At 37.4% G+C, this 19,333-nt stretch overlaps 1 protein-coding gene across 3 annotated transcripts in view; it reads right to left on the minus strand.

Moving 5' to 3' along the window:
- The window catches only part of LOC106871318 (solute carrier family 15 member 2), a 55,684-nt gene that overhangs the window by 31,925 nt on the left and 4,426 nt on the right, over window positions 1–19,333 (minus strand). The window contains exon 1 of one of the 3 annotated variants that reach the window (XM_089358936.1): window positions 17,788–18,409. The exons of the other annotated variants lie outside the window; for them this stretch is intronic. Coding sequence (XP_089215062.1) covers window positions 17,788–17,881 — 94 coding nt within the window. The 5' untranslated portion in view covers window positions 17,882–18,409. Of the gene's footprint in view, window positions 1–17,787; window positions 18,410–19,333 lie in introns of those variants that run through there. 3 annotated transcript variants of the gene reach the window in all.

Genomic DNA, 19,333 nt, shown 5'->3' on the forward strand with positions numbered 1-19,333 from the left:
GCTGCCCTAACCACTGGGCCTTTGCGCCTCCTTGTACTTGAAATACATAAAGGCTATTAGATTTTTCTTTCCTTGCACTGTAAGAAGGTCTCAGTCTTCATTATTTTGTATTGCACATGTTTAAAATTGATTTATCATAAAGAAAAGTGGTTGTATTACTTCTTTTCTCACTTTTCAAAAAAAAAAAACAACTCAAAATGCATCTCAATTTGCAACCTGAAAGTCAATGCGGAAAATAGATTTTGTGTTACTCAATTCTGCATTGTGGCAAGATTTCAGAACGATGGAGTTCTGCCATGCACTGGATGTCTCCACCACCTCTAAGAAATGCAGAATTCAATATGCTTGTAAAAGAGAGATATGTTATAGGAACTGGAAGGTTCAATACTTCACAGTGACTTGTAGTTTTAGGTTGGGTCAAGAATTTCCAGACTCGCCCAAAACCTAAAATGGAAACTGGTACTGTTTGGCACAGCTCCTTAGCCCTGGTCAAATTGTCCAATCCATGTCAGCATGGACGATGGATGTTAAATGATGATGATGATGATGATGATATGCATACACACACATTCATGCTAGTGAAGCCCTACCCGGTTAAAATTCAGTAGAGTTATATAGCATCTTGCTAGGAATCCATTAAGGATCTACTAATGTCGTTGCTTAGTACCCCACCCCATCCCCATCAATCCTGATTCACTGTATCTACGATCAAAAGACAATCCAGTTATGATCATCTCATTTTATTTTAGGACAATACATGAGGGCACTTTTATCCAAATTGTTTCCTTTGGTGAGAGGAACTTGGATGCGTTTTTTAATAAGGCAAGTGAAAAAGCAGAAACTCCTTCAGATCACAGCTACTAGGTTACTTATAGCCTCAGATACTGTTAAACATCTTCAGAATAGTGTTTGCTTCTTTTCTACCATAACATTGTCATATTATTTTCATTCATCACTTTTCATTTTGGATTGTTCCTTTTTATCTCTCTTCTTTAATGCTCAGTGAATTTCCATCATATCCAGATGCATTTCAATAACTACATCTAATCAGGACAGCTTCAAGGAAATTTAATTCAAAGTTCTTATAATTAGCAAGTCGTTTTTTTCACCCACTTTCGATAAATTTAGATTAATTAAGTCCAAGAATCAAAACAGCATAAAAAAAAAAATCCTCAAAAGAAAATAATGATTTTATTTCTCTTCAGTTTCTCTACCTAGTTTCTTTGTGGATATTTATCTAGCTGTCTGTCAGTTTAACTAACAGACAGACAGACAGATAAACATATAGATAGACAAATAGATATACACTAAATCTGCCTGTCTATCAAAACACGTCTAAATTCCATTTGTAGTTACTCAGCCATAAAAGAAGCTACAGAAAACTTTATTCTATTTTCAGATATAAATCCTCTTCAAAACGATGGAATTCACATTATCTTCAGAGGAAATATACATCCATTCTTGCAATACTTTTTGTTCTTTTGCATTGTTTTTATACGTATGCCATTGTTTGGGAGATTGTAAACGTATGAGTCTGTATTAATGCGCACCCCACTTTCAATACTCTTTTGTTTTGTGTTACCATGGCAATAATAAGAATTATTTCCATTATAAACACATCTCTTATTGTGAAATATATAGTTTTTTTTCTTTGTGCTAGTGCTTCAAAATTCAACACACAAGTCAAAGTTGTATGTGTGTGTGTGTTTTGAATTATGTCTATTTTACTCTTACTCTTTTACTCTTTTACTTGTTTCAGTCATTTGACTGCGGCCATGCTGGAGCACCGCCTTTAGTCGAGCAAATTGACCCCAGGACTTATTCTTTGTAAGCCTAGTACTTATTCTATCTGTCTCTTTTGCCAAACCGCTAATGTTACGGAGACGTAAACACACCAGCATCAGTTGTCAAGCAATGCTAGGGGGGACAAACACAGACACACAAACATACACACACACACACACACACACACACATATACATATATATGACAGGCTCCTTTCAGTTTCTGTCTACCAAATCCACTCACAAGGCTTTGGTCGGCCCAAGGCTATAGTAGAAGACATTTGCCCAAGGTGTCATGCAGTGGGACTGAACCCGGAACCATGTGGTTCGTAAGCAAGCTACTTACCACACAGCCACTCCTATTTCTTTAGTTTTTTTTAAAAATTGCTTCAGTTATTGTTAGTCGTTGTTGTTGTTGATGTGGTGATGCAGATGGGGTGACAGTATTGGTTGTGGAGCTCTTGGGACTTACATGTAAACAGTACAACTAAAATACTTATTATCAGTCCATGGATCTTGTTTATGCTAATAAGTTCAGATAGCTGTTGTCTCTGTGAGCTACACAGGGTTTCACTCTACATTTGAAGAACAAACTCCTTTGTGAAGCATGCATAGTAACTGACGCTACTGAAGTTGTACAGAAATGAGATGAATCTGATCTGGTGGGTATGCAACAATATTATTAAACTGCATGAAAGGCAAAGTATACATGAGATGGGAGAGTGTCTGGGTAACAGAGGCTGTTAACAGATTTGGGATAGCATGGATAAAGGATGGGAATCGATAATGAGCACTGAGTGAATGGATAATGAGCACTGAGCACCGTATACTGACAGCAGAGGATACCTGTGGAAATGTAAAAACAAGGCTGGTATAGGGAGAAAGATATGGTTGGATCTCAGGACATTGTGTTTTATGGAAAAGATGATGAAGGACTGAGATTATTAGTGATGTACTAAATAGCTGAGTTGTTCAGTACATGCCAAGAAGAAGAGATGTTAAAATCATCCTTGTCATTTAATGTCTACCTTCCACATAAGTAAGAGCTGAAGAGTTTGAAAGGATCTGATGAATTGGAGGGCTGCTTCATGTACCAATGTTTTCATTGGCATGGTTTCTACAACTGAATGTTCTTGTTAATGCCGACCACTTTACTTTCTTTTTTTTTTTGTGGCACCAGTATTAGAGATCATTACCTTATAACTTGTAAGGCTAAAGTCTTAATGTGGCCCCTATAAAATGAGGGAAAACAGAAGTGGGCCATGGCTCTAGGCAGAGAGATGGGGAAGCTGGGGAAATATGGTAGGGATCAAGGGAGGGAAGGGATTTGTGACAGGTTGAGTTGTGTAAGGGGGTGTTTAGGACTATCCAACATTATAAGGGGTATGGGCAGGAGTGAGGGGAAAAGGAGTGATAGACTAGACTGAAGAGAAATCTCAAGTGAATCACTGAAGAAAGAAGAGGTGAGAGATGGCTGTGTAGGTAGATAAGAGGGGAAAAAGATAAGAAGGGATGCTGAGGATGCAGAGAAGCTGTGGGGGAGAGGGCTGTGAGAGAAAGGGAGCCGGAAGGAGAGGAGTGAAAAGTAGATGCTGGAAGATATCAGAAATTGAAAGAAGAGGAAGAGCAGAGGGGGAAAGCTGCAAAAACAACTTAGAGAGAGAGAGAAGGGCAGGTGACAGGGGATGAGTGGGTGCAGCAAGGGGAAGAAAGATAAAGGACATTATAAAGGTATAAGAGCAGGTAGTGCTCATTAACAGACAGTCTTTTGATCGTATATGAAAGAGAAAGAGAGCATATAAATGTATGTTTATATTAGAAGTGTGACAGTAAATGACCAAGGGCTGCAAACAGATCAGACCTTGTCAGCAGCATGATGGTATAGTGTCAATAATTAATCATATGCACATTGATTACTATTTTCTATTTCTTTTTCATCATTTGTCTTTGTGTAGCAAAGTGTTTCTGCCACTCCATCATCCTCTAATAATAACTGTCAATTTGAACTCAGAACTAAGAGAGCTAGAACCAAACGCAGTTGGCCATGACCTAGCCTAATTCTTTACTACTTCTACCACTCTGCTGTCTAAATGATGACGATGACAACGGTGATCACAATGTTGTGAAGGCAAGAAATGGAAGCAAAACCGAAGGAAGAAGTAAAACATGATAATAATAACCATTTCTACTATAGACATAAGGTCTGAAATTTGGAGGCAGTTACAACTGGTATTTTGACTGGCTCCTGTGCCAGTGGCACGAAAAAAACACCATTTGTGCGTGGTCGTTGCCAGTACCACCAGACTGGCTCCTGTGCAGATGGCACGTAAAAGGACCCACTACACTCTCAGAGTGGTTGGTGTTAGGAAGAAACTGTAGAAACTTTGCCAGATCAGATTGGAGCCTGGTGCAGCCTTCTGGCTTGCCAGCCCTCAGTCAAACCATCGAACCCATGCCAGCATGGAAAGCAGACGTTAAACAATGATGATGATGATGATGATGATGACCCTGAAATAATGAAAGGCAAAGTTGAACTTATTGGCCATCAATATGCCCTCATCAACAACACTGCAAGAATGAAAGTCAAAATCAACCCCAATAGAATTCACAGAAATTAAACAACAAAAACAACACAAGGATGAAAGAAGCTGAATCCATTAGGATTAGAACTCAGAATGAAAAGGCATACAACTAAATGATTAATGATTTCATTAATACCAACAGGACTGCAAAAAAAAAAAAAACATAGGCTTAAGTGTGTTATGAGCCCTAGGACTCAATCTGGTTTCCATGGTGTTTAAATGATTGAGATTACAACACTTGCATCTGAACAGGAAATGAGTCTATCTCAGAGTTAAATTCCCAGCTAATGCTGGAAGTCAGGTAAAATGAAGTGTCTTGCTGAAGAGCACAACATGTTACCCAGGCTAGGAATAGAAATCACAATCTTACAACCATGAGTATAACGCCTTAACCGCTAATTCACATACTGTCACTAATGTCCCCCTTTTGTAAAGGGGATGTTACAAGAATAGTTAAAAAGAAATGTGGAGGAGAAGAACATAGAGTTGGAAAACAAATAAAATGCAATGCAATGTACTGCAAAAATAATCCTTTCTACTAAATGCACAAGGCCTGAAATTTTGGTGAGAGGAGGTTCGGCAATTACATTGACCCAGTGCCCAACTGGCACTTGTTTCATCAACTCTAGAAGGATTAAAGGCAAAGTTGACCACAGCAGAATTTGAACTCAGAATGTAAAGATGGATGAAATACTGTTAAACGTTTTGTCTGGTGTGCTAACGTTTCTGCCAGCTGGCTGCTTTAATGTAATGTAAAAATAATAAAAATAAAACGTTTTCTAATAATAAACTATAGATATAAATACTACTAAACTTTCCATAACTGATAAGAATACGTTCTCCATTCATACTAGTGTAAAGATGAATGTATGTGTATATGCGTGCATGAATGTATGTGTATACGCATGTGTGAATGTGTGCATACAGTATAGCAAGATGTATTTCATTGATTTCTCTTTCCATTTTGGGAAAAATTGAGATTAGGCCAAGAATTATCAGAGATGGATCAATGAATCTGTGAAAAGAGATTTAGAATTAGATGAACAAGGTTGTGTCAGGCAGCTGATGTAAACACATTTGAAAATGTCACATCTTGTAATTAACTATATATATATATCTTTTTGTTTATATTATAATATATGTGTGTGTGTAAGTCATCTAAGAGTCCATAAGTCAGGAAAAATGCACTTATATAGCTGTCAATAGATTGGGTATATTATCTGAAGTATACAGTATATTTCATTCCATATCAGCTGCCTCTGATGAGCGCAGGGTTACATAATTGGATTGTTACCTCAACACTCCATTGGATCCCTAGTGCAAAACTGATTGATAAGATTGACTGTAATGGATACTTTTGATTATACATATATTCTTTTATTTGTTTCAGTCATTTGACTGTGGCCATGCTGGAGCCCCCCCCCCCATACATATGTATATATATATATATATATATATATATATATACATAGTCTTTTCTTTAAAGGCCAAACATGCAAAACATTAAAGACATCCATTTCTCTTTTTCCCTTCAAGCATTTAACTAACATCTTTATCCTCATACTGTGTTCTCGATACGTTGTTTTTGTCTTTGCCTAACATAGACAGGTGTGTGTAAGCTGATTTTTATCTGATAGAAATTTGCTTTGACTTTTAAATACCTCTTATGATTGTTATTGAGTATCTTCCCAATGTTCTATAATTTCAGTCCAATGAGAGAAACTAATGAAATGAGAGCTAATAAGAAATTGCTATTACAGTAATCCCTTGACTATCGTGGGTGTTAATTTTCAAAAACCCCTGTGATAAGTGAAAATCCACAATGTAGAAACAGTACTCTTTTACTTGTTTCAGTCATTTGACTGTGGCCATGCTGGAACACTGCCTTTAGTCGAGCAAATCGACCCCAGGACTTACTCTTTGTAAGCCTAGTACTTATTCTATTGTCCCTTTTCCCAAACCGCATCGGTTGTCAAGCGATGTGATGTTGGGGGGGGACAAACACAGGCACACACACACACACATATATATATATATATATATACACACATACACACACGACTAGCTTCTTTCAGTTTCCGTTTACCAAATCCACTCACACGGCTTTGGTCAGCCCGAGGCTATAGTAGAAGATACTTACTTGTCCAATGTATCACGCAGTGGGACTGAACCCGGAACCATGTGTTTGGTAAGCAAGCTACTTACCACACAGCCACTCCTAGTATATTTATTTTATTATAAATGCAAAACAACACCATGGAGGAATTGACATAAGCTTAAATAATAAACTGCGATAGGTGAACCATGATATGGCCAGGGATTACTGGATACCAAATTCAAAGTAGAACTTTGTTCTAATAGACTGACTAATTTGCATGCCATGTGTTTGTCAGTGCTATAATTCATAAATATTTATGTACAATACAGTGTGTGCTAAAAACCTCTTTGTAGGGAAAGGAATGAGAGAAGTACTTATTCTCTGATGAGCAGTCGACAAACCATGAAATATGTTTGGAACAGTTTTTTTTTTACTTTCCTATGTAAGAAAAGTGTAACAAGATGTACTGACATTTGTTTAATGCTTCACAATTAAAGGCTTAAAGACAGTAGTTTACTCCAAATATATAATGATATTGACTGGGGAAAGAAACTGCGTACTGTTGTTATTTATATATATATGTAAAGTCCTTGAGAAGACTAATGCTTAATAGAAAGTTTGTACTGTTTCAACTGCAAAACCTTTCAATATCATTTATATCACTTGAATGCATTCAGATGAAGTTTTGTGCAAATTTGAAGAAAAACTTCTGATTAGTCTGGTGTATATGAACAAATGGAAGGGGAAACAGGTTACATCTTTTGGTATACACATGCATAATCTTTTTCCTTTGGTTGACATAACAAAAAATACTAAGGTACACTGATTTGATTAATCAGAACTGGTGCTAACCAGAACTTTAGTCAAGCTCCGACTCGAAAAGTATGCTAGCAATATATTTTACAGAATAAGATAATGTTAAAAAACTATCCTTTTTTTTTATACTATATAAAATTGAGCCAGATAGACTAAACACTGATTTGGAATGGATCCAGCCTACAGGTTAAGAGTATATCAATTTGCTACCCCTTGCATTCTCACCCCCTACACTAAACACACACGTTCTCTTTCTCTCTCTCGTGTGTGTGTGTGTGGGGGGGGGGTTCTTCCTGTAATACCATTCTAAAGCTGCCCTACACCTTATCATTTTCACTCCTCCCTTAGCAGTCTATCATTAGTTTTATTAAAAAAAATTTAGCTGCTTAAAAACATTATATTCTAAACCTGAACATTATCTTCACAAAACAAAAATATCTACTTAACTACATAAAAAAACAACTTTTTCATGCATCAATGCATATCACTTCCACAAACAAAATTCCAAGCCAGCTTAATTGACATACTGTAGCACCCTTTCAGACAACACACCACATATATATATATATAGGTTGATTTTTTTTTTCCTTTTTACTTGTTGGGTCTTTGAAGGCCTCTGAGATCAGCTTAATTCAGTTAATGTTTTATTTAAATTGTTGCAAATCAACTTTTCTAATTCACTGGGATCAAGTTTGACTATATATATCATCATCATCATCATCGTTTAACGTCCGCTTTCCATGCTAGCATGGGTTGGACGATTTGACTGAGGACTGGTGCAACCGGATGGCTACACCAGGCTCCAATCTAATTTGGCAGAGTTTCTACAGCTGGATGCCCTTCCTAATGCCAACCACTCAGAGAGTGTAGTGGGTGCTTTTACGTGTCACCCGCACGAAAACGGCCACGCTCGAAATGGTGTCTTTTATGTGCCACCCGCACAAGAGCCAGTCCAGGGGCACTGGCAACGATCTCGCTCGAAAACCCTACAAGGCCAGTCAGGCGGTACTGGCAACGGTCACGCTCAGGATGGTACATCTTATGTGCCACCCGCACAAGAGCCTGTCCAGGGGCACTGGCAACGATCTCACTTGGCTTGCCGGGTCTTCTCACATACAGCATATATATATATATATATATATATATATATATACATATATGTAATAATATAAATAATATATAAACATATGCATATATCCATACATATATGTACATACCTATATCTATATGTATACATACATGCATGTATGCGTACAGGACATCACAAAAAAAATACGTTAAACACAATGAGAAACGATAATATATATGTATATATATATATATATATATATATATATATATATACACTAATTCAATAAATTACATCTGTCCCCTACAAAATATTCCATAAAAGTTGACTTTAAGCGTTGTCAAAATAACTTAAGAAAATGGTTGGAAAGTTGTATTTATCTTGGAATGTTTTTGGTCCCCAGGAATGTTGCAAGGTTGATTTGAATGATTATGTGCACTTTACACACCCCATGAAAAAATTAGCCCTCTGGCTACTGATAGGAGATACATATAGAATAAATAACACCTGGATTGACTGAAAACAGTAAAACCCCACACTTATGAAACAAATTATACATGCTTCTGGAAGAAGCAGCCAATTCTAACTCAAATAACACACGCTTTTGTTGTTGTTGTTTTTACACCATAAACTTACAAATGAATCCCTGGTCACTTTCTTAACAAGCACTGTGTGTTTGTCATGAAATTTTCATAGGAGAATACAATGATGGTTTCCCATTGCATTCCTTCTGTTATTTGTTTTACAGGTTATTATCTTGTTTGCTAAAAATAGACAAGTCTGCTACACCAGCCTGAACTCTTAGAAGATAAAAAAAATGTGAACAAACAACATAAAGCATTTTGCCAGACACTTCAACAATTCCACCAACCCCACCATCCACCCTAGACTGATATTTCATTTTATCAACTCGAGAAGAATGAAAGATAAAGTTAACCTTGGCAGGATTTGAACTCAGAACATAAGGAGGAGGAATAACTACTGCAAGACATGTCTGATGCTCTAATGATTCTGACACTCCACCTTCAACACACACATACACACACAATTTTTCTTTTAATGATAAAATACACATTATTTTAAAAAGGGAAGGACATGAACACATTGAACAATGTTATTCACATTAATAAAAAAAAAAAAGGACAGGATGATAATGGCTGGAATACCTTTGATTACACACCTGCTCAATCAGGTCCAGCTATATGCTGAGAAATAATGACAATAACATAAGTAATTATGTACATTATTTACATTTGACGGATATTTGTCCTCATCTTGTTTGTTGTTAATACGTTTCGGCTGATATACCCTCCAGCCTTCATCAGGTGTTTTGGGGGAAATTTCGAACCTGGGTTCTCATTCCTAAGGTATTTTTCGATATTATTATTATTATTATTCAGGTCACTGCCTGACATTGAATTCAGAATCTTGGGGTTAGTAGCCCATATGCCCATGGGCATATGGCGTAGTGGTTAAGAGCATAGGGTACTAGCCCCAAGATTCCGAGTTCAATTCCAGGCAGTGACCTGAATAATAATAATAATAATAATAATAATAATAATAATAATAATAATAATAATAATAATAATAATAATGATAATAATAACAACATTGAAAAATACCTCAGGAATGAGAACCCAGGTTCGAAATTTCCCTTAGACACCTGATGAAGGCTGGAGGGTATATCAGCCGAAACGTTGTGTTAACAACAAACAAGATGAGGACAAATATCCGTCAAATGTAAATAATGTAAATAACACAGCTATTTCATTTTGTCTATGCAAGTTGTGTAAAAAAAAACCCAATGAGAATCAAATTTTCTTCATTCCGAAGTTGATGAAAATGAGTACCAGTAATACACTTGTTGCAGCAAAGAGAGAGTGTGTGTGTGTGTGGTGGTGGTGGTGGTAGGGGGGGGGGTCTGTTCAGCCAGCTATATCTCTCGCTCTTACAAAAATTGGCTTTGTAGACAGCGAGTGGAAATCAATATGGCCAAATAGATACAGCAAAGTATTTGATAACTAAAGTGTAGTCTACCTTCCAGCAGACGCAAAAGAACTGACATCAGAGGGAAACTGAATTTGCTGATTTACACTATTAGAGGAGTTTTGGTAGATCATGAGGAGAAGAGAGGAGAAGAGTGATGGTGGTAACGGAATCCGTGAGGATTGACTGGTTGAGATAATGCTAAGAAAAATTGCCAAAGATAGGCATACTCTTTTACTTGTTTCAGTCTTTTGACTGCGGCCATGCTAGAGCACCGCCTTTAGTCGAGCAAATCGACCCCAGGACTTATTCTTTGGATGCCTAGTACTTATTCTATCGATCTCTTTTGCCGAACCGCTAAGTTACGGGGACGTAAACACACCAGCATCGGTTGTCAAGCAATGTTGGTCGGACAAACACAGACACACAAACATATACACACATATACATATATACATATATACGACAGGCTTCTTTCAGTTTCCGTCTACCAAATCCACTCACAAGGCTTTGGTCGGCCCGAGGCTATAGTAGAAGACACTTACCCAAGGTGCCACGCAGTGGGAATGAACCCGGAACCATGTGGTTGGTAAGCAAGCTACTTACCACACAGCCACTCCTGCGCCTATAGACATATTGATAAAGATAGAGGGAAGGGTGGCTAGATGACTAGCCAAAGATGGACAGGTGGATAGAGAGACAAACGAGCATGTAGAGAAGCAGGTAAGCAAGCGAGTATACAGAGAGAGAGGGGGAGAGTGTGTGTGTGGGGTGGGGGCAGATAGGCACTCTCTGAGAAACGAATAACCAGGTAGATAAAAGTTAGAAAATGAAACTGATGAGCAGATAAGGGCATCCAAATAGAGATATATAAGAGAGAGAGAGAGAGAGAGAGAGAGAGAGAAAGAGAGAGAGAGAGACAGAGTTAGATAAATGAAGTATGAGAAGCAAGTATTTCTAAAATAATAATAATAATAATAAAATATGTCATCATTGTAAGAGAAAGAAAGAAGAGCTAGAAGAAGAGGTGTTAACAATCTGTACAACGTAATCTAAATTTAAAGAATACATTATTGAGAAACAGTAATTTGCCTGGAACCATAAAATGTGTCCGGAACTGGAACACCTGAAAACACTTCACAGTGATTATGACTCACCTTTTTCGAATTAATCATCGACAGTTTTAGTTTCTCGGTTATGTAAACACTCCCTTGGTTATTGGTTTGAACTGTGTTTAGAATTCTGAAGAATTGCCTTCGTCTGAAAGTGAAATTCTTGTCCAACACTTTCAAGCACGGGGAAATGGAGATTTTTTTTATTCTTTTATTTCTTTCAGTCATTTGACTGTGGCCATGCTGGAGCACCGCCTTTAGTTGAGCAAATTGACCCCAGGACTTATTCTTTGTAATCCTAGTACTTATTCTATCAGTCTCTTGCCCAACTGCTAAGTGATGGGGACGTAAATACACCAGCATCGGTTGTCAAGCGATGTTGGGAGGACAAACACAGACACAAACATATACATATATATATATATATATATATATATGTATATATGACGGGCTTCTTTCAATTTCCGTCTACCAAATCCACTCACAAGGCTTTGGTCGGCCTGAGGCTATAGTAGAAGACACTTGCCCAAGGTGCCACGCAGTGGGACTGAACCCGGAACCATGTGGTTGGTAAGCAAGCTACTTACCACACAGCCACTCCTATGTCTATAAAAACAATGATGATGATCATCATGATCATGATAAGAGACCGATAGAATAAGTACTAGGATTACAAAGATTACAAAGTCCTGGGGGTCGATTTGCTCAACTAAAGGCCGCTCAACTCCAGCATGGCCGCAGTCAAACGACTGAAACAAATAAAAGAATAAAAAAATCTCCATGATATGACATTCTTAGTGGAATATATTCTTTTACTTTTTTGCTTGTTTCAGTCATATGACTGTCGTCATGCTGGAGCACTGCCTCTCAGGGTTTTTTTAGTCAAATAAATTGACCCCAACTGCTAAGTTACAGGGACGTAAATACACCAAAACCAGTTGTCAAGCAGCAATGGGAGAGCAAACACAGACACAAACACATGAATATACACATATATACGACAGGCTTCTTTCAGTTTCCATCTACCAAATCCATTCACAAGGCTTTGGCTGGCCCGAGGCTAGAGTAGAAGACACTTGCCCAAGGTTCCATGCAGTGAGACTGAAGCACGTGTTTCATTTAATTTTGAAAATAATGAACGATTGGTGTTTGGAACATTAACGTGAAATTTTGATGGAAGGTTTCAATTTTGATTACACAAAAACATTAAGTTTATACCGTAGAACCAGGGTTGGTCTCAGACCGGTTTTCTCGTGTGAAGGTTTTAGGTTAAACAAAATTTTAGAAAGACGAAATAGATTAAGAAAAAAAAAGAGAGAAAAGATACAGTATCAAATTTATAATCGAAATCTGTAGCAGTTGTTGATGCGACTATCACAGAAACCCCACCAAACTCTTCATCATCTACGTGAACGGTTCAACGAGCACGTGTTTTACTGGAAACCCCTTTTGACAGGTATTAATAAACACAGAGCAGGTTCAGTGCAGGCTTGCTTAATATATACGCCCCACTGGTTCGGAAATAACTCGCTGCTGCTAGAAGTGGTGGGCTTCTTTCCGATGTTTTATAATATTTCTTCCTAATGCAAACATAAACGAGATACAGGAAGAGAATTCAAAGCGAGTTTTCTTTATTTTCTTAGTGGCATATGTCTGCATCCACGCGTGTGTTATCGTTAAAGTCTAGATTGGGTTTCAAAATATAAATGAATGCAGGAGTCATTATTTTATTTACTTATAACAAAATTGAAGAATTACGTGTCAAAGGAGGACAAGTAATCTGTGTATAAAATCGAAAACTAACAAAATCTAATTACATAAATATCGCAAATATTCCTTTGTTTTATTTCCTTTTTGCTTGAATATAAACAAGATTTCTTTTTTTCTTTTTAATCTTTCAGAGGTATAGCCTGCATAAGTGTACACACCTTTCAGACTTGCAACCTACATAGCGTGTGCAAAAATAGACAAATTCGCACATAACTAATTAGTTAATGAAGAGCATTTTAAATTTTATAAGGTTTCACAACAAAACATGGTCTCACACGACATTCTTGTTATATTCCCGTCGAGCTTGAATGCATCTGAACTCTGTGTACAAGAAGCTTATTATGCCGCGGGTTGAATAGTTAGAGCATCAGACGAAATGCTTTGTGGTATTTGCTCTGTCTCTTTACGTTCTGAGTTCAATTCCAGCCGAGGTCAACTTTGCCTTCTATCCTTTCGAGATTCTATAGGTGGGTAGCTTTGTTTAACTAGATTTTGAGGGCAGCAACCTTGTTTTCTTGAGGATGAAAGTTCAATAGTGAGTGACATAAGAGAGTAGGCCCCCAGTAGATTTGGCTTATGAAAGTCACGTTTGTAATCACTAAAGAAAGAATTTAAAGTTGATAGAAAAGGTCGTTAATAGTTGTTTCTCTAATCTTTGATGTGAGCGCAATAAAACAATAGTTGGCAGTCAGAGGTGCTACTTCTAATGGAAATGGTTCCACGCTGTAATGTGCTTCCTCAAATCAGGATATATCCCGAGAGAGAGAAAGAAAGAGAGTCTGAAGCATTTGGTGAAGATAGGTTACATTGTTTTGAGAGTAACAAGGGACATTGTCAGGACTTGTTGATTGGGAGTCAATGGAGGTACTTTTGCATTTAGTGTGTGTGTGTGTGCATAATAATGATCATGGTAAAGGCAACGAGCATGCTGGGTAAAATGCTTAGTAGCATTTCGTCCATCTTCACATTCTGAGATCAAATCCCACCGAAGTTAATTTTACTTTTCCTCCCCTTCGGGGTCGATAAAATAAGTACCAGTTGAGCACTGATGTCAATGTGATCAACTTACCCCTTCCCCCAAAATTGCTGGCCTTGTGCCAAAATTCGAAACTAAATATGAGCATGGTACAATGGAAAAAGCTGCAATAACCCACTTTCTACTAAAATGGTGACCCCCGACGAAGAAAAACGCAGTATGGACTCTGGACTACCAACTTATAACTGGTGAACCTCGACTAAAGAACAAATACGGCCATGGAGACTGAACTACGGATTACCAACATCTCCAACCATAGTCAACACGACTCAACAAGAGCGGTTTTTATTCTCGCCTCTGTTAGAGTGGATTTTTTTTCCACTCACGAAAAAAAGACAGGAATTACGGCCTGCCTTTTATGTTCTTATATGTCGCATTCACACTCTCACATTACACATACATCTTTTATGCCACACAATAACTCTTGTTATTCATTTCATACGGTCGTTCTTTCATCTTGGGTTAAGAAAATTTTTCTTCGAGGTCGTACAGAGATTTGTCTGTCGACTGTCTGTAAAAGCGTACCTCTTCAAACACTCATCACCAAACAGCCTTTTCGCCACCAGCGTCGTGCGCCAACCAAGATTACCACCGTGACGACAACAATTACTACTACCAACTACAAGCATTCCCCCCGACGTTGCCAAGTTTCAACAGATCATTACCACTGTCAACAGATCATTACCACCACACATACAGAACACAGCTATAGCAGTTCCTGCGCCGACGTCTTCATCAATGTACTCTATCTCGGTGTTTTGGGACTTTTCGCAGTCTATACTACAGACACTTTCACTTGTTCTGTGTTTTTTTCTCACACACACACTGTGCACTCATACATTTTCTTTCCTTTCAGGGAAAACAAACACTCAGACTTTTACATCGCGTGATTCCAGTTTCCTGGACAGTTGTCATCACGGCTGTTTTGTCATTGTCATTTCATTTATACGTTGCATGCAAGTATTTCACAAGTGTACATTTCATTTCTTTGAATTTTCTTTGTGTGTGTTTGTACCACATCTTGTGGGTGGTTTTCAGTGGCCATCCTGCCTCAGGCGTTCTAACAGATTTCATTTATCGTGCGTTTCTCGCACTGGCGAGGGAGCTCTGTAGTAACGCCGTGCGCATGCGTGGAATTAAACAAGCAAGCGTTTCCCGCTCAATTCATTCTCTTTCTCGCTGGCCAGCGATTGAGCATGGACGTATTTTAAGCTGTCTCTCTACATCTTTCGGACTTACACTCGACAGCTCGCTCACAACTACAGAACAACGTCCCAACAACTATGCTCATACACACAGAAGCTGTAACAACAAGAACTAAAGATTTGTAAGATTACCACCTGAATAAATGTTGTTTGAGTTGATAGTCTGGAGTTCAGCGTTCCGTTATATTCTTATTTTATAGTAGGAAAGTCAGGTATACAATCCAAAGATGTATAACCCACTTTCCTATAGCTGCATATGGGATGTAGAAGGACATGCTTTTCAAGGGTTCTCAAACAAATTTTACGTATAGACCCCTTTCATTACTATTTTATTCTGGTGGACCCCCATAGCCATTCAATGTTTAAAAACTAGTTTTATAGAAACTTCTTTCAAAATTCCTATTTTGATTTCCACACATTAACTTGTTTAGGTTGAACTATGTAAAATGTCAGAGAAAAACAAAACAAACAAAAAACAAGCTGATTCTTGCAATACATACCAATACATACATCTAAAGCAAACATTTTTCAGGGGCCCTTAAAATACTATTGTCGATCCCCAATCTACATATTTTTCCCCTAGACCCCACCAAAATCTTATATGGACCCTCAGGGGCCATATGGATCTCAGTTGAGAACTGCTTTAGATGATGCTTGAGCCATTCGCCAAGCTGCTTCTGATGGATTAGAGGTGAAACACACATATTGCCAGAGATGGTTAGCCGGGAGTTGTGGGGTGAGTAGTGTACGGACACGTGAAGGGTTGTTGTGATAAGATAGCAGTCAAAAGGTGCAGAGACAGCGATGATTTGGTAGAAGTTAGATTTGGAGGTGAGAAAGAGAACAAGAATACTTAAGAGTGCTTGTGTGCCGATCATGGATGATATTAGATGAAGCTAAGTGATGTGGAGTTGAATGAAGAGTGCGAAAAATTCAGTTTACGCACCGGCAGTATCAGTATGTGTGCTTTGGGGCCAACCGGCGATTCTTCCTCAATCATTAAGATAAGACTAGAATTACTGTCATAATCGTTAAAATTGTAACAATACCTCCGTTATGAAAAAAAAAGGTAGAGTATATCATAAATCAGTTCGCATTCAATCGTAACCGAACAATGTTATTTAAAATAATAGATTCCAAAAGGTAGGCCGGTTTAATTTCCTATTTATTATTCTAAATTACAATTCAAACCTTTAATGTCAATTACAAAGCAAAATTCAATGGAGCCTGACATTTGGTATCCCGTGTGTGTGTGTATGTGGCATCGAACCGTCTAATTACCTCAGTAATACATATAATTAATGATGTGAATGGGTAAAATTAAGACGAGGTTTGGTGTTTAAGAAAACACTTCCTGTTTTCCATCAGGATTTAGTAAATAATTGGGAGTAACTATAGGTAGCACTATATATATATATATATATATATATATATATATAGGCGGAGTAAATATATATGGGAGACATTTCGACAGACAGTAAATTCTGACAATAGCAAAAATATAAATTTCGAGATATTACCTAAATTTATTTATGCATTAGTATCAGAAGAGAAAGTCTATCTCACATCACTCACACCTTGTCTTCTTAACGCTATATTGGACACAGGTACACACAAAAAATGGGGATTGTCACGACTGGAGCGCATCCAGAACAGACCTGTGACTAAATCAGTGCATTTCAAATGGACAAGTACATGTACTCCGCTACAAAATGTAGTATTTTTGTTATTCTTCTCTCATATTTTTTTTTCTTCACTATGATGTTAAAATCATTTCAGTTCTATTGAACATGACAATTTGTCCGCTCCACCACCTTCCGATCCTAACCGGCTCCGCGAGGAGAACCTGTCTCCTATTCTAAAATTAGGAGTAAAACTAGGTTAAACACCATCGGAACGAGTATTCCATAGGTTTAGGACGAAATGAAAGTGTGCTATGGTCAGAAATGAATGATAAATGAATAAATAATATATTTGGTATAACGAAATTAACAACCTTGTTTTTAAAAAGAAGTATCATGTGTCAATCTATTTATTTTGTTAATTTCCAAGATTCCTACATAAAGAAATTGGTTTTTTTAAGTGCTATGTGTTCTAAGCTTTCTCATTCCAGTTTAAATCTAATCTGGGACCCGAAACACAGGGACTGCATATGTATATGTATACATATATGTATATATACACACACACACACACGTACATGCTCGTAATTAGTGCCCGTCAAGGCGAACTGTAAATTTGAGTTGGAGAAACTTAAACACAGTAGTTTATATATGTATGCATGTGTGTGTTAAAAGCTGGCTGTATAACAAAAGAGTGGAATACGTACCTAGTCTGGACGGGTCGTCAGAATCAGCCACGAGTTGTACATCGTGTTTTTCAGTGATCTCCGTAGATCCATAACTACTACCATTTGACTCCATTAGGACAGAGAAGTACACAGCCACAAACTCTTATTTTTATGTTTAAATCCACGAAATGAAATGTAAATATTGTATATATACGTATATATTTACATATATATACTTGCGTCAGTCCGTGTGTGGTGTGTATAATTTCACAGGTGTTTTGCTTCTCAATCAGGAAGGTGGAATAAATCAAGCACACGAAAAATAAAACGTTTGTACGATGTTTGATCCATAATGGGGCATTTGTAGAAGGATTAATTTATAACGATGAATGTATAAACATATGAATGAATGAACCAAAAGAAGAGAAAGAGAGGGGGGAGAATTAATAAAAGGAGATCAATTCATCTTGTTTTTAGGAGACGATTAAAAATATTAGCTTAATTAGACGAGTGTATATGTACATGTGATGAATATATATATAAATAACTTTATATGCACTCTGTATACTGTAAATAGTGGTTAATACAACTGGCGCTGTGGTGACTATATGGTGAAAGAGACTGCTGCTTCTGCTATCTTAATACTGCTGCAACAACTGTTGAAGCTAAAGCTGTTGTTATCGATTATTGTAGTAGCAGCAGCAGTTGTTGTTGTTATTGCTGTCGCTGCTGCTTATTTACTTCTGCGGTTGATGCCAGCGCTTCTTGTTCAGTAACTGTTCTTACTGTTGGTGATGATGAAGTCATTGCCGCTGCTGCTGCAACAGTGTGCAACCCATTTGTTTTTCTCGTTTAATTCCCGATCAGATGTGTAGGAAATAATAAGAGATTTAAGAAAAAAAATGTTTAGGAAGAAAGAGAAAAGGAGAGAGAGACAGAGAGGAATATAGTGAGAAATAGAAAATGGAAAAGAAAATGAAGGAGAGAGTAAAATGATTGAATAAGGTGAAAGATAAAATTGAAAAAACGGGAGAAGAGGATGAAAACGAGAAACTTAAAGAATTAAGAAACTTTTTTTTTTTTTTAGAAGAAAGGAATAAAGAATCGGTGGGGAAAAGAAAAAGGGAGAGGGAGACTACGTGGTGTAAGAGAATATTTGGAGATAAAAAGGGAAAATAAGAGAGATAAACAGAGGGGTAACAGAAATGAGAAAATTAAAGGGAGAAATAGGCGGAAAGAGGGAATATATAAAATGTGGGAAAGGAAGAGGAGAGAAATGTAAGCGAATCAGTTAAGGCAGTTTTATTTGAGGTAAGTTTGTCTGCTATTTTTAGCAGATAACTCTAACCATTTGTTTCAAAATAGGGAAGAGGTAAACAGCAAGGTTCCCTCATTGACATATCTAGGACTATATTATTCAATATGTCCTTTTTAAGACTGTACGATATGATTTGTGGGAAATTTAGCTGCCATAGCTAGCAGGTCAAGTGACTATGTTGACAGTGAATCTAAAAATACATTCCATTGTGTCCTTCCCATTTTAAGGCAATAAGGTGTAATTTGAAGGAGATTTCGCTGCTGTTTC

The sequence above is a fragment of the Octopus bimaculoides genome, chromosome 10 (assembly GCF_046866305.1).
Source record: "Octopus bimaculoides isolate indiv1 chromosome 10, ASM4686630v1, whole genome shotgun sequence".
Lineage (NCBI taxonomy): Eukaryota > Metazoa > Mollusca > Cephalopoda > Octopoda > Octopodidae > Octopus > Octopus bimaculoides.